The sequence below is a fragment of the Peromyscus eremicus genome, unplaced genomic scaffold, assembly GCF_949786415.1.
Source record: "Peromyscus eremicus unplaced genomic scaffold, PerEre_H2_v1 PerEre#2#unplaced_218, whole genome shotgun sequence".
In the NCBI taxonomy this organism is placed as follows: domain Eukaryota; kingdom Metazoa; phylum Chordata; class Mammalia; order Rodentia; family Cricetidae; genus Peromyscus; species Peromyscus eremicus.
This window is the reverse complement of record NW_026734454.1, coordinates 143900-159862: the sequence shown is the minus strand read 5'-3', so window position 1 is coordinate 159862 and position 15963 is coordinate 143900. Positions and strand designations below refer to the sequence as shown.

General features: G+C 43.3%; 1 protein-coding gene across 1 annotated transcript; it reads left to right on the top strand.

Moving 5' to 3' along the window:
- Nucleotides 1-242: 242 nt before the first annotated feature.
- On the top strand, nucleotides 243-7372 carry LOC131901678 (leukocyte immunoglobulin-like receptor subfamily B member 3). The gene is given in 10 exon segments (XM_059252783.1): nucleotides 243-291; nucleotides 455-490; nucleotides 671-710; nucleotides 712-956; nucleotides 1093-1398; nucleotides 2356-2640; nucleotides 2767-3072; nucleotides 3299-3595; nucleotides 3839-4141; nucleotides 7236-7372. Coding segments are annotated over 10 exon segments (1989 nt in total). The 5' UTR covers nucleotides 243-257.
- Nucleotides 7373-15963: the final 8591 nt, after the last annotated feature.

Here is a 15963-nt window from a genome sequence, read left to right as displayed (position 1 = left end):
GGAACTGACAGAGATGAGGACAGATGAAACAGACAAAGAATTGATTGCAGTCTATTACCTGACCTAAACACAGCCTTGGGGAAGAGAGAGCCTGGCGCCTGAGGAGGGCACTTCCTCTTCCTGTGGGGCTGCTGAAGTACAACCATGTTATAGGGAGTGTCCTGCCTCCAAAGGCCACACCCTGTGTCTCCTGTCTCTCCAGACAGTCTCTGTAGCTCGGCCCATGAGCACAGTTGCAGCCTCCAGGAGGAGATGCCATGACCTTCACCGTCACAGCCCTGCTCTGTCTGGGTGAGATGTGCACAGGGGGAGGGGATACTGTGGTCTAGGATTGATGCTGCCCCACAGCCCAGCAATGGCCCATCGGGAAAATCCAGAGTCTTAGAAGGTTCTGCAGAGGGGAAGACCTGCTCAAGCTTCAGGGACAAACCTCTCACAGGGAACTCTTTTCCAGGACTGACTCTGGGCCTGGGAACCCCAGTGCTGGCAGGTGAGTGAGTGTCTGCAGATGTCCTGACCTTCACATCTCATCATTCCTGCAGCCATGCCTGGGCAGTGAGGATGGAAAACAACACATGTGTGCTGCCCCTGGGGATGGCTGGAGGGTTGGGGTTGGGTCTGCAATCTGAGGATGGCTGTCCTGAGTCCTAGCTGCTATTTTTCCTTGCAGGGGAGCCCCCTAAACCTATCCTCAGAGTACAGCCAGACTCTGGTTTACAAGCAGACTACAGTGACCTGCTTCTGTGAGGGGACCATAGGAGGCAGAGCATATAGACTCTACAAAGGAGAATATGAAAAAATAAGTCACACAGAGATTCCAGAGAATCCTAAGAAGAAGGCTGTCTTCACAATCTCAAAAATAGACCAGCGGCATGCAGGGCAATATCGCTGTCAATATGAGATCCATAGTGGATGGTGGTCAGAGTTCAGTGACTCCCTGGAGCTGGTGGTGACAGGTGAGAGGACACACAGGGTCCCCAGCCTCAGGCTTGACTGTCAAGAAGTGGGTCTATTAACAGAGCCACCACCACCACACAGCCCTGGAGGATAATGAAACCTGATATATTTAACTGACTCCTGTTCTTTTCATAGGAGCCTACAGTAAGCCCAGCCTGTCAGCCCAGCCCAGCCCTGTGGTGACTGAAGGAGGGAATGTCACCCTCCAGTGTGTCTCAGGGCAGTCATATCACAGTTTTGTTCTGGTTAAGGAAGGACCACAGAAGCTCTCCTGGACACTGGAATCACAGTATAACTACTCTACTAAAGAGATCTAGGCCCTGTTTTCTGTGGGCCCTGTGACATCAAGGCAAAGATGGACATTCAGATGCTACAGCTTTAACAGGGACAGCCCACAGGTGTCGTCAGAACCTAGTGACCCCCTGGAGCTCCTGTTCTCAGGTGAGGAACCCCAGCCTTTCCATAGAATGATGTTGAAATGATACAATACAGATGCTCAGGGAGGCCTTGGTGTGTGCTGTGTGTGAGGGGCCAGGGCTCCTGAGCCCATGACACAGAGCATGGGAGAGAGTGGGACACAAGATACAGAATCCAAGGCAGAGAGTGACAGCAAATCCCAGGAGGTCAGGACAGAGATGAATCCTTATGGGGCCTTCTGTTACTCTGGATCAGCTCATGCACCATCCACAACAGCTCGGGGAACCCCACAGAAGAGAGGGGGAAGGGGTGCAGAAGTCAGAGCACTCGGGACATCAGGAGGACATGGCCCACACAATCAACTAGGCAGGATTAATAGCAGATCACAGAGACAGAAGCAGCAACCAAGGAATCTACATGAGTCTCCCCTAGGCCATCTGCGCATATGCTGTGGTGGTTTACCTTGGATTTTTGTTTTGTTTTGTTTTTAGAGTTTCACTGTGTAGTCCTGTATGTCCTGGAACTCACTCTGTAGACCAGGCTGGCCTGGAACTCACAGAGATCTGCTTGAATCTCTTTTCTTAGTGACAGAATATAAATACATGCACCACCACCACCTGGCATGCATGGAGTTTCTGTTAGACTATAATATTAGGAGTAGGGATATTTCTGACTCTTTTGCCTGAACATGGGATCTTTCTCATCTTACTGGGTTCCCTTGTCCAGCCTTAATATGATGGTGTAACTAGTCTTATTGCATGCTGTTATGCCATATTCAGTTATTATCACTGGAAAACCTATTCTTTCTGAAAGGAAACAGAGGAGCAGTGGATCTGGAGGAGAAGGGAAGTGGGGAAGCTGCTGTTGGGATATATTGTATGAGAGAAAAAATAAAAAAATAATTAAGTGCCATCTACAAGTGTGACTTTCTCTGTGGCACTTTCACACAGACCCACCTTCTTCTATTCAATCTCCTTGCAGGGACCCTCCACAAACCCACCATCAAGGCTGATCCAGGCTCTGTGGTCATCTCAGGAAATCCCATGACCATCTGGTGTCAGGGGACCCTGGATGCAGAAATATGTTTTCTGCATAAAGAGGGAAGCCAAAAACTCTGGGGCATACAGACCCCAGAGAAGCCTGAGAACAAGGCCAAGTTCTACATCCCTTCTGTGACACAGCAACATGGGGGACAATATCGCTGTTATTGTTACAGCTCAGCTGGCTGGTCAGAGCACAGTGACACCTTGGAACTGGTGGTTACAGGTGAGGGGACAGTCAGGGTCTCAGCCCTAGGCTCTGCTCTCAGGAGTATTCCCCTCCTAAAGCCTAGTCCTGGAGAACACTGTGGCTGTGTGAGTCCATGTAACAGTCTGCCTCCTTCTCTCCTAGGAATCTACTACAATAAAACCAGCCTGACAGACCTGCCCAGCCCTGTGGTGACCTCAGGAGGAAACATGACTCTCCAGTGTGTCTCACAGGATGGATATGACAAGTTCATTCTCACCAAGGAAGATCAGAAGTTCCTCAGCTCTCAGAACTCACAGTATATACAAAGTGTTAAGCAGTATCAAGCCTTCTTCTTCGTAGATCATGTAACATCAGACCACAGAGGAACATTCAGATGTTATGGTTACTACAATCATACCCCTCAGTTGTGGTCAGTACCTAGTAAGCCCCTGGAAATACACATCTCAGGTGAGCCAGCCCCATCATTGACCAATCATTTTTTTGTCACCCTGGGCTTTTTGCTATGGACCTGTCCCACTGTGTAATTGCAGGTAAAGAGTGACAAAGAAAGAACCTGGTGGCTGAGACAGAGCCCCACCCCTAAAGGGAACCAGTGACATGTGCAGGGCAGGATGGGAGGGGATAACTGTTTAGTAAAGACCAACTCCTCAATCCCTAGCCACCTTCCTTCTAGGTCTGTCTAAGAAGCCGTCCTTGCTCACTCATCAAGGCCATATCCTGGACCCTGGCAACAGCCTCACCCTGCAGTGTTGCTCTGAGAACAACTATGACAGATTTGTTCTATACAAGTTGGGTGGAGCTGACTTCACCCAGTATGATGGCCAGTGGCCCCAGGCTGGTCTCTCCTTGGCCAACTTCACACTGGGCCCTGTGAGCAGCTCTACTGGAGGCCAATACAGATGCTATGGTGCATACAACCTCTCCTCTGAGTGGTCAGCCTCCAGTGATCCCCTGGATATCCTAATCACAGGTGAGGGGCTAAATAGATTCCCTCAGGTACCTAACCTGTGCATGGGTTCTCATGGGGGAGTTAAGATGGAGATGGCTGGGATGAAGGACAAAGACCTTATTTGAAAACAGATGCAGATATGGGGACCAAGAAAGGAGCTCAGTCAGAGAAAACAGACAGAATCCCAGGTGCTCAGGGCAGACCCAGGTGAGGTGTCAGCTCAGAACAATGAAGGCAGCCTCTCATCCTCCCTCTTCTCTTTAGGACAGCTTCCCTTCAGTGCTTCCCTCTCAGTGAAGCCTAACTCCACAGTACACTCTGGAGACAACGTGACCCTGCTGTGTCAGTCACCATACAAGGTGGACACTTTCATTCTGTCCAAGGAGGGAACAGCCCACCAACCCCAGCGACTAAAATCAAAGTCTGAAGCTTGGTATTTCCAGGCAGAATTCTCCATGAGTGCTGTGACCTCTGACCTCTCAGGCACCTACAGGTGCTATGGATCTCACAACTCATCTCCCTATCTGCTGACACAAGCCAGTGCCCCTGTGGAGCTCACTGTCTCAGGTGAGGTGATCCTGAACTCTCAGGGTGACTTAAAGTCCAAACACTAGGAGAGCCCTTGACTTGGATGGGATTAAAGGGACAATAGGAAGGTTAGTCAGAAGGCCCTTTTCCTGACAAAGAAGTGGATGCCAGCAGCAGAGTCTAGTAATGTCCACTCCACCCTCTATTGCAATCTAGCTTTGGGGTAGACAGCATGAGAGTTTTGTGGAAGTTTCAGGGAAGATGTAGAAGAGAGAGCAGAGGCAGGTTCCTGGGTTAGCATCGAAACCTCACCCTCCTCATGTAATTTTTCCTAAATCCAAGCTGAGCCTCCAGCACTTCAGCCTCAAGGCCTATGCCAACAGCTGGTGAGATCAGGCACCTCAGTGCAAGGAGTGTGCTCTATTCCCAGGCTGCCTGGCAGTTTTTAGCCCAGAAAACCCTCATTTCTCTGTCACTTCAGCTTGGGAGTGTGGGAAGCCAGCAGAGATCCCGGAAGCCCAGGGTTTAGTTTGTGCTACAGAAGGTGGCTTCCAGAGAGAGATGTTTAGGCTCAGCATGGAGGATTGGACAGCTGGGTAAGGTGGAGAACAGGAAACCCAGACACTCACCTCCCCCATCCAGCCACTAAGGTGGTGAGAACACACTCCTCAGCTGCATGGAGTCAGGCACCAGAGGCTATGTAAAAACTCTGTTGTCATGTGGTGTTCGGGTGGACAACAGCTAGTTATCGGCTTGATACAGCTGCTTCTAGAGATGCTGATTTGGACAAATGCTTCTGTTTCTGGACTGCTGATAATCTTAGTATAAAAGGGAGAAGTGTGGTCCACACCTTTAAATTTCTTTCAATGTTGTCCTTGGTTGTGACTTCTTCTAACAGAAGAATCATCCAGAACTTGATTCTGTGGTGGATCTGTCCCACAGTGATAGAGACATGTGCAAGGGTGAGGCACAGGGCCATGACAGGGAATTCAGGTTTCTTCTGTCCATATCATGGGGCATAGATCTAGTATTCTCTGTGAGTTCTGTGACCTCCACTCTCAGTGGCATCAGTAGGTGCTCTGGAGACCTCGACTCATCTCTTTATCTGTTGTCATGTGTCATTGCCATTGTGGACAGCTCTTGGTCGCAAGTAAGGTTATCCAGAGCATTCTGGGCTGAAGGGGTTATGCATCATCCTCCATTTACAACAATTATTAGTTGGATTGGGTCGTGAGTGCTGTAGGGGACCAGTCAGATAGATACTCACTTTCACGATAATGGAGGCCAACATGGATATTTCTAGGTGTGCTCACTACAGTCCCTGCTAATGGAACCCAGAAGGTTTCAAGTAGTCTGAAAGAGCATCTTGGGGAGGCCACAGACAAAAATAGGCTTCTAAGGAGAAACTAGTCCCCAGTGACAACCTCTGTCATCACCCTCCACTTATCATTATTCACAGACTCTTTCCCTCATGTGAATCCATGGCTTTCAGTTTCTCCATGGGAGGATGTAGCCTTCATGTAATAAATACAAATCTTGCTATACTCTCTTTCTATTCAAAACACATCCACATCTATAGCTCAAACTTACCAGACAAAATTCATCATGAGAACCTGAACATTACAATGATCACATTGAGCAAAATGAAATACAGCAGTCTCAATCAAAACATATTGTTTGTGAAGTGTGCAACATCTTACTTCAGGGTGAAATAGAGGAACTGAGACTGTATGGGTTCAGCTTTCTTTTGAGAGGTGACAGCTAAGAATATCCTGTGCCTGCCCTTGATGTGCTCATCTGAACAAGAGAAGGTTTAGGGATAGGACTTCTAGGGATGATCCACCACCACCCTTGAGTCTCCTAAAATGATTGGAGACATGTGTCACTCTCTCCTTACACGAAAGCTATCCTGTTTGTATCAATAACTATTATTTATAGAGATGACTAAAGTAATGGTTAGATCCGTCAGTCTTGGGATCTATACTTAGTGTGAGCTAGCCATGATATTGGGGGAACTATTAGGTGAAACCTCAGGGGCTTACCATTTCCTGCCTTTCCTGGTACACACGAACACACACACACACACACACACACACACACACACACACACACACATACACACCACAGACACACGGGGGGGGAGTCACTTCACACTTTCTTTTGAGAGCAGGACGGCAGAACATTCTGCATGACACTGCCCCTGCCCCACATCGTGATCATGCATTGCCCACATGATATGTGCAAGAAGAGATGGAGGACATTCTACATTAGAAGGACGTGCTCCTATCTGAAGTGGACATAGAGAAATTTCTTGGTCAAATATGGGGAGGAATAAATGGGAAATTTAGCAACAAGACACAGGTTCTTAACCTTAGCAGAAATCATACCTCATTTCTAAGACTGTAAAATTGTTTCTCCTCAACCACCACTATGTGTCCCTGGGTACTCAGAAGAGATATGGTGAATGCTGAGATCCAAGGAGAGATGGGAGTGTCTAAGTGTGACAATGGAATAAATACTCAGCAAAAAACCCATTTAGGAAATCATCCCAGACTAAGGATGTGAGTCCACACAACCTCTACAGAGTACACCAGAGACACAGACACCACACTCAGAATGGTCCTCTGACTGCTCAGTGCAGTGACTCAGGATCAATGCCTGTAATGTCTTGACAATTTATTCTACCCTGAATTTGCTGTTTGAAGTGGTGTTTTAACAGTGGTGCTGAAGTAACTAATAAGAATAAGAGAGGGAATCCAGCTATGCCAGGGAAAAGATTCATTCCAGAACTTTGTGTTCATTCCAGAACTCCATAGGATCAGAATGATGAGTATTTACAGTAAATAAGAAAGTAGAACTCAGAAGAAACAACCAGCATGCACACATCCTACTTCTCTTCTTTTGTTCTCTGGATTAGCTGAGATTATCAGTCATTCTAGAACATGCCCAAACACAAGAAAGTTGGAAGAAAAAAAAAGAGAACTCAAAGTCAGCACTGAAAACAGAGGGGCCAAGTTCTATCCAGTGAAGGCAGGGGCCCGGGTGGACATTTAGTTATCTTAGTTACATTTAGTTATCTTGAGTGTATTTTGACCATTACTAACCTCTGTAACTTCTTTGTCCACAACCACAGCCTCAGAGAACCAGGATTACACAGTGGAGAATCTCATCTGGATGGTATTTTCTGTCATGATCCTCATAGTCCTCGGGATTCTGGTCTTTGAGGCTTGGGACAGCCAGAGACAGACCCACCATGTAGCTGGGTTGTAATCAGAAGAGAAAGAAGTACATCTCTCAACATACTAAAGTATGAGAAATAAATCTTATGATCCAAGATTTCTATTAAAAAATCCAGTTCTTTTTTGAATTTTTTTTATTCATTTTACATACCAAATACAGATCCCCTCTCATCTCTCTTCCCCCTCCCCACCTTCTCCCCATGGCCAAAACCTTATCCCTGCCTCCAAAAGGCTAAGTTCTCCAGTGGGGAGACAGCTAAGCCTGGTACATTCAGTTGAGGCAGGAGGAAACCACTCCTGGATGCATCAAGGGTGAGCAAATTGTCCGACCATAGGTAATGGGATCTAGAAAGCCTGCTCATGCACTGGGGATAGATCCTGATTCCACTGCCAGGGGCTTCTCAAACAGACCCAGCCTCACATCTCTCTCCCATATGCAGAAAGTCTAGTCTCATCCCATGCAGGTTCTACAGCTGTTAGTCTAATGTTTGTGAGTTCCTATGAGCTTGATTTAGTTGTCTCTGTAGATTTTTCCATCATGATCTCGACACCCCTTATTCGTATAATCCCTCTTCCCTCTCTTCAACTGGACTCCCAGAGCTTAGCCTGGTTCTTGGTTGTGGATCTCTGCATCTGCTTCCATCAGTTACTGGAGGAAGGCTCTATGATGACAGTTAGGGTATTCACCAATCTGCTTACCAGTGTAGGCCAGTTCAGGCACCCTCACCACTATTGCTAGTAGTCTAAGCTGGGGTCATCCTTGTAGATTCCTGGGAATTTCCCTAGTACCAGGTTTCTCCTTTACTTCGTAATGTCTCCCTATATCAAAATATCTCTTGCATTGCTCTCCCACTCTGTCTCTCCCTAGCTCAACCATCTCATTCCCTCATGTTCTCATCCCCATCCCCACCCTTCTATTGCCCCCCCCATCACCAGTTTGCTCATGGAGATCGCTTCTTTTTCCCCTTCCCAGGGTGATCCATATATCCATCTTAGGGTTCCCCTTGTTTCCTAGCTTCTCTGGAGCTGTCGTTTTCTATTTAAAAAAAAAAAATTCTTACATTGAGGAACTGTTGTGAGAGAATGTCCAAGGAACAGCTGTGTTTTGGATATAGAGGAAAGTATGCATATTGTGATGAGTCCTTCCAAGTAAATAAATTTACATCTCCCCTGCTACTGTGGGCATTTGCTGACTGAGCCCACTATTTTCTGAATCTATAAAGTGAGAGAATATACTATCCCATCTGCAAGGCATGGGTCCTCATTTCTGTACAATTTTTTCTTTCCCTCCCTCTCATGTGTCGTTTTACATTTTTATACATTGCTTCATTCTCCATAGCAGGAGGCTCTTTGTTGGACTAGAAATAAGGAAGATACCAGTATAACAAAAATGATGAGTAAAATCAGGGCCCAGAATTCAAAGTTACTCTGCCTATGATGCCCCAAAACTTTCCCTATGACCATTCAACCTTTCAGTCTTCAACAAACATTCTTCATGGAGGTTCTCTTGAAATATAAACCCAATGTTAGCACTCTGGTGAAATAAGGACTATCTATATGTCAAGGTACTCTGGGAATGAGTTTGAAAATGTTTTTTAACACAAAGTCCTGATTTGTGGCATTTCCTGACCACTCTACATAACCCCATCAAAGACACCTTCACAACAGCAACGTAACATCACAGCTTTGTGGGTAAGGAGATTTGCATGAAATTGATTTGTTTTTTATTTCATTCTCCACTGCCTATTTTTCATACATGCAAAAGAAATTGGCATGCAGATAAATTATCCCAGAATCAACTTCTAGGATGACTTATCATACAATGACTCATAATTTCTACATAAACAATTAAATTATCTCAAACAATGAGAGTTGTATTTATTTCTCCATCTCTCTATTTTTGTTTATATTGAAATGCTCTTTTACTTATGTCTGTGTTTGTACTAGCTAAGTCTTCAAATACAAAGCTCAAAATGTGTGAAGAGAGGCGACTCTGTTACCTTCTTCAGGATTTAATGCAAAATTTCTGCTTTCTTGCCATTCAGTATGATGCTCTCTTTGGTGTTTTAGTACATGAAGTTATTCTGACTCTGGAGGTTCTCTGTTCCTAATTTCCTGTGAGTGTCCACAATGAATAGTTGTGGGACACTGACAAATGCTAATTCATTGTCAAAAACTGTCTCCCTTTTGTATATTTTTACTTTTAACCTTGTCACCATCATCAATACCAAATGGTTTTGAATGTTAAATACAATTTACATTACTGGGTATATTCTACTTTTCCATGAGGTGTTCTTTTCATTTTATAATACATTCTCATGGCTAATAGCAGGATACAGTCTGAATAATTCACATTTAATAATGTTTTTCACAGTGTTAACATTACAGAACACTTAGCAAAGTCTCATGAATATGATGTCATACTTTACTTGCTCTTCAGGACTGCCTTGCCATGGTGCATGAATGATATTTTTTATAGATTTTGCAGCTGTGTTCATGGGAAGTTTTAGCCTATAATTTATTTCATCTAATTTCTTTTTCTTGATTTACAGTTAGGTGATGTTGGCTTTAGAGCATGACTGATGTTACTCGTTCCATTCTATAGATCTGAAAGTCCAGTAATTTAGGTAGCTTGTACTCAATTTCTCCCTCTACCTGAGCAGATCTTTTTGCTTTGTTTTTCTTCTTTTGTTTGGGGTTTTTTGTTTTGTTTTATGTTTTGACAATGTCTCTCCACAGAGTCTTGACAGTCTTGGTTGGTCTTAAATTCATAGATATCCACCTTCCCTGCCTCCAAAGTGCTGGATGTAAAGGGGTGTGTAACCACAACTAGCAGCTGAGCAGACCCTGGGAGACTACACTTGTCCAGACCATCAGTATACCACCTTACTCTAACCTTATGGAAGACATTATCTGGCCCTGTCATACAGTCATATGATTCTTGTAGGCACATGGAGGGAGAAGATATGTCCCCCTCCTGAAACATGCTGACTAAAGTGAATCCAGCAATTGACGCTCTGATAGTATATTAGAGGTCAATGAAATGGGTATAAGAAGCCAAATGATACCACACAGCCCAGATGCTCTAGGTACTTTCTATGCAGTGCACATTACTAGTTCAGAGGAAGTCATGAAACATGGTCAAGGGACCAGATTGATGATGGAAGTGTGAGCAGAATCTGTTGTCTCTGCCTCAGAGAATAAATGGTTTTTCTAACTTCAACCATTACCAATACTCCCTAACACTTCAGACACTTCTGCATGAAGCTGTGGGAAGAGGAATGAGCAACACCAATGTGAACCAGAAGAGAAAGGGCCAGATGGATCCAACAGGATTACCCAGTATCTGTGAAATTACAGACCCTCCTCCTATACCTAAGTCAGCAAATTACATGCTGGCATCAGGGAATGGAAATGACCATGTCAGGAGTTCCAAACCTTGCTTCTATGTGTTATCCTCTGAGAGGGCTAGCATTTAGCATCGTTAATCATGGAAGTGCCCCACAGACATGAATACAGTCTAATCTGATCAAATCATGACTTCAGGTGAGGTGCCCTATTGTCCCAATAACTTTGGTCTACGTCAAGATGACGAAAACTAACCAATGCACTCTCCCACCCCAAGTCATATTCTCAGAAAAAGAAAACCATATTTGAACCCTCCCATGACACCAGACTAAATGATTCTCACACTAACACTGAAAGAGAGGTCATTGCCATCATTGTACCCCAAGGAAGTGCAGAGGGAAATTATTACCTGCTTCTGTCATTACCAGTAAATGACATTCTTTTTAAAATTTTTTATTAATTTTAAATACCAACCGCAGATCCCCCTCTCATCCCTCCTCCCACAGTCCCAGCCTTTACCTTGAACCACACCCCAACCCCTCCTCCAAAAGAGTAAAGTCTTCCATGGGTACATTCAGTTGAGACAGTTTCAAGCCCCTCCCCCTGCATCACGGCTGAGCAAGTCACCCCACCATAGGTAATGGGCTCTGAAAACCAGCTCACGCATCAGATATAAATCTTGATCCCACTGCCAGTGGCTCCTCAAACAGACTAAGCTAAACAATAGTCTCCCATATGCAGAGGGCCTATTCTGGTCCCATGAAGGTACCACAGCTGGTCTAAAGTTTATGACTTTCTGCTAGCCTGGTTCAGCAGTTGTCTCTGTAGATATCCCCATCAGGATCTTGACCCCTCTTGCTAATATAATCCCTCTATCCTAACCTAAAATGGACTCCTGAATGGAGATTGACCAGGTACTTGTGGAACTCTGCATCTACATGCATCAATTACTGGATAAAGGCTCTAGGTTCTCTGGAACTGTGTGTTGTAGTCTGGTTATCCTTTGTTTTACATCTAGTATTCAATTTTGAGTGAGTACATACTTGTCTTTTTTACTTCACTCAGAATGATATTTTCTAGTTCCATCAATTTGCCTGCATATTTCCTGATGTCATTGTTTTTTGCAACTGAGTAGTATTCCATTCTGTAAATGTACCACATTTTCTTTATCCATTCTTCAGTTGAGGGCATTTCAGTTGTTTCCAGGTTCTGGCTATTACAAATATTGCTGCCATGAACATCATTGAGCATGTGTCCTTGTGGTATGATTGAACATCCCTTGGGTATATGCCCAAGAGTGGTATCATTGGTTCTTGAGGTAGATTGATTTCCAATTTTCTGAGTAACCACCATACTATTTTCTAAAGTGGATGTACAAGTTTGCAATCCCACCAACAGTGGAGGAGTGTTCTCCTTGCTCCATATCCTCTCCAATATAATCTGTCATCAGTGTTTTTTATCTTAGCAGTACTGACAGGTGTAAGATGGTATCTCAGTGTCATTTTGATTTGCACTTCCCTGATAAATAAGGATGTTGAGCAGTTCCGTAAATGTCTTTCAGTCATTTGAGATTCTTCTGTTGAAAATTCTCTGTTTAGCTCTGTAGCTCATTTTTTGATTGGTTTGCTCAGTATATTAATGTTTAGTTTTTTGAGTTCTTTATATATTTTGGATATCAGCCCTCTGTCAGATGTGGGGTTGGTGAAGATCTTTTCCCATTCTGTAGGCTGTCATTTTTTCTTATTGACCATGTCCTTTGTCTTACAAAAGCTTTTCCGTTTCAGGAGATTGCATTTATTAATTGTTTTCAGTGTCTGTGCTACTGTTGTGATATTTAGGAAGTGGTCTCTTGTGGAAATGTGTTCAAGACTATTTCCTACTTTATCTTCTGTCAAGTATCAACTAGATTTATGCTGAGAACTTTGATCCACTTGAACTTGAGTTTTGTGCATGGAGGTAGATATGGATCTATTTGCAACCTTCTACATGTTGACATCCGGTTATACCAGCACCATTTGTTGAAGATGCTTTCTTTTATCTGTTGTACAGTTTTGGCTTCTTTGTCAAAAATCAGGTGTTCAAAAGTGTGTAGATTAATGTCAGGATCTTCAATTCATTTCCGTTCATCCACATGTCTATTTTTATGCCAATACCAAGCTGTTTTTATTACTATAGCTTTGTAGTAGAGGTTGAAGTCTGGGAAGGTGATGCCTCCAGAGGTTGCTTTATTATAGAGACTTGTTTTAGCTATCCTAGGTTTTTTGATTTTCCATATGAAATTGAGTATTGTTCTCCAGGTCTGTGAAGAATTGTGTTGGGATTTTGATGGGGATTGCATTGAATCTGTAGATTGCTTTTGGTAAGATTGTCATCTTCACTATGTTAATTCTACCTACCGATGAGCATGGGAGATTTTTCCATTTTCTGATATCTTCTTCAGTTTCTTTCTACAGAGACTTAAAGTTCTTGTCATACAGGTCCGTCACTTGTTTAGTTAGAGTTACCCAAAGTATTTTATATTATTTGTGGCTATTGTAAAGTGTGATGTTTCTCTGATTTCTTTCTCACCCCATTTGTCATTTGTATATAGAAGGGCTACTGATCTTTTTGTGTTAATATTGCATCCTGCCACATTACTCAAGGAGCTTATCAGCCTTAAAAGTTCCATGATAGAGTTTTTGGGGTCACTTATATATACTATCAGATTGTCTACAAACCGGGAGAGTTTCATTTCTTCCTTTCCAATTTGTATCCTCTTGATCTCCTTTTGTTGTCTTACTGCTCTAGCTAGAACTTCAAGTACTATATTGAATTGATATGGGGAGGGAGGTGGACAGCTTTGTCTTGTTCTTGATTTTAGTGGAATCACTTTGAGTTTCTCTCCATTAAATTGGATGTTGGCTATCAGCTTGTTGTAAATTGTCTTTATTATTTTTAAGTATGTTCCTTGTAATGACGATCTCTCTAAGACCTTTATCGTGAAGGGGTGTTAGATTTTGTCAAAGGCTTTTTCAGCATCTAATGAGATGATCATGTGGTTTTTTTCCTTTCAGTTTGTTTATATGGTGGATTACATTGACAGATTTTCATATGTTGCATATACAGCCTTCTCTGTACGTGCAGCCAGGCATGATGGTGTCCTTAGGAGAGAATAGAACCCTGCTCATTCCATTATGAAGCTGGGTGGAAAATTTCTTGCTCTTTAGTGATAGACAAAAAATCCTGAACTAAATTTAAGCAGGAAACATATCCTGGCATACGGATGTAGTGATAGACATGATCAACATGTGCATAATCCAGAATTCAAGTTTGGGTTAAAAGGTAATGTTTCAGACTCATGTGTGTGAGTACATGTGCATGTGTGGCAGGATGTGGATGTATGTGCTTCATTAACATGGAATAAATAATGAGAAATGTGTCCCCTTGAACTGAAAAATAATTTTATCAAAAGTAAATAATCAAGATCTGAACATATTTGGAAAAAGATAGAAAATCACTCACTGCCAAAAAGAGCAAAACACTAGATACAGTGTGACAGTATAGAGTCAAACAAACACAGAGCCTGCACTCAAGATCCAACCACTTAGATTCTCCCCAATATTGAGGTGGAATAAAGACAGAAACTTCCCTACATTCCAACACTCACGTTTATGAAAAGGAACAGGAACTATCCTCAGCTGGGCACACTCTCATGGACACACAGGTTTAAAGGACTCACCCAGCAGAGTCTATCTGGCCATGTGGTCAGTAACTGTGGTCCATGGAGTGCTATGGATGGAGGCCTTGGATCAAAGTTGGAGAAGAATCATGACCCCACATCCTGGGGAGTTCATATTTACCAGCAAGCAGGATGTCTCTGCTGGAACTCTACATCTAACCATCTGTGTCAGAGAGGACGTATGAGATGCCATGTGTGGATATCAGTCATCTAAGGTAAGTTCCTCACAAGAGCTCATCTCACCAAGACAAGTGTGGATGTTCAGTTTCTCACGGGACCATGGAAGAAACAGGGTCACACCAGGATGAATTTTAGATTTTTCCAGGGCATGGGAACCAGCTTCTGGTGAACTGACTGATGTTTGCTTCTCATAAGTTTTTTTTTTTATTGTTATACAATTTACACCTTAGCAAGTCAATTTCCCCATACCAAAACCTCTTATCTGAAGCTTCCTAAAGAAGACAAATGACAAAGCAATTCTCAGGCCCAAGATATCTCAGTTTTCTGAATCTTACTGCAACCAAGTCATGTATATAGGTTTGAACCTTTCAGGAAGAACTCAGATAAGAGTTACATACTTCAAACAGTGGGTATCCAACACAGAATAACAATTACAAAGGGCAGATCAAAGCCTAGTGCTAACACTCCAGAATACAGGCCAGCTGCAAGGCTCTGCAGGAACTCCTGCTACACAACCACCAGAGGGCAGCATGTCTTCTCACTGACAAAGATGCCTGAGGGCAGGCTTGTGTGAATGAGCTCACAACACTCAATGAAACCATGACTAGTTCAAATGGCATGCCCATCACTTCTTCTCAGGTCAGGAAAGACAGCTGCCATGAAATCAATAGGAAAGTGACATTCTAGCCATGTGACATGCTGGACATGACAACTCACAGGGGTGCAAATGATGCAGGTGCTAGGATAGGAATATCTCCTTAGAAATGGATGTAATGAAACACTTGGGACATATCCTTAGTGTGGGATCTTTATAGTAAATATATTTCATTATTTTTTAAGATAATTACACCCATGTAATGTGTTTGATCATGTTCACCATATACTCTAGGGGACTTTTCTTTCCCTTTTAGGTGATAGGGCCTGATATAGTCCAGGCTGACCCCAAAATCATTGCATAATAAGAATTTCCTTAAACTCCCAGTATCCTTAACTCTAACTCCTGAATGATGAAGTCAAAAGACATGAGCCACAATATCATATTTATACAGTACTGGGGATCTAAGAATGTTACACAAGTACTCTACCAACTGAGGTTTTTTTGATTTAGTAAAGGACATACATAGGCAGACTTACAAGATGGTAATTATTCATATTGACATTGATACAAGGAGGAAATGGAGGATGTCCTTTGGGCTCAGCAACAAAAGGGGAAAATACTCAGTGACCTCTATCTCATTCTCCATGTGTGTGTCCTGGACCCATCCCTTGAAGTGATGCTAATTTAGAGAATTTTCCCCATGTGACACATTAATAGCATGGGATCATTACTGAAGAGGAGGTTGAAAAATAAACTCTTTTCTGGACACTGCAACAGG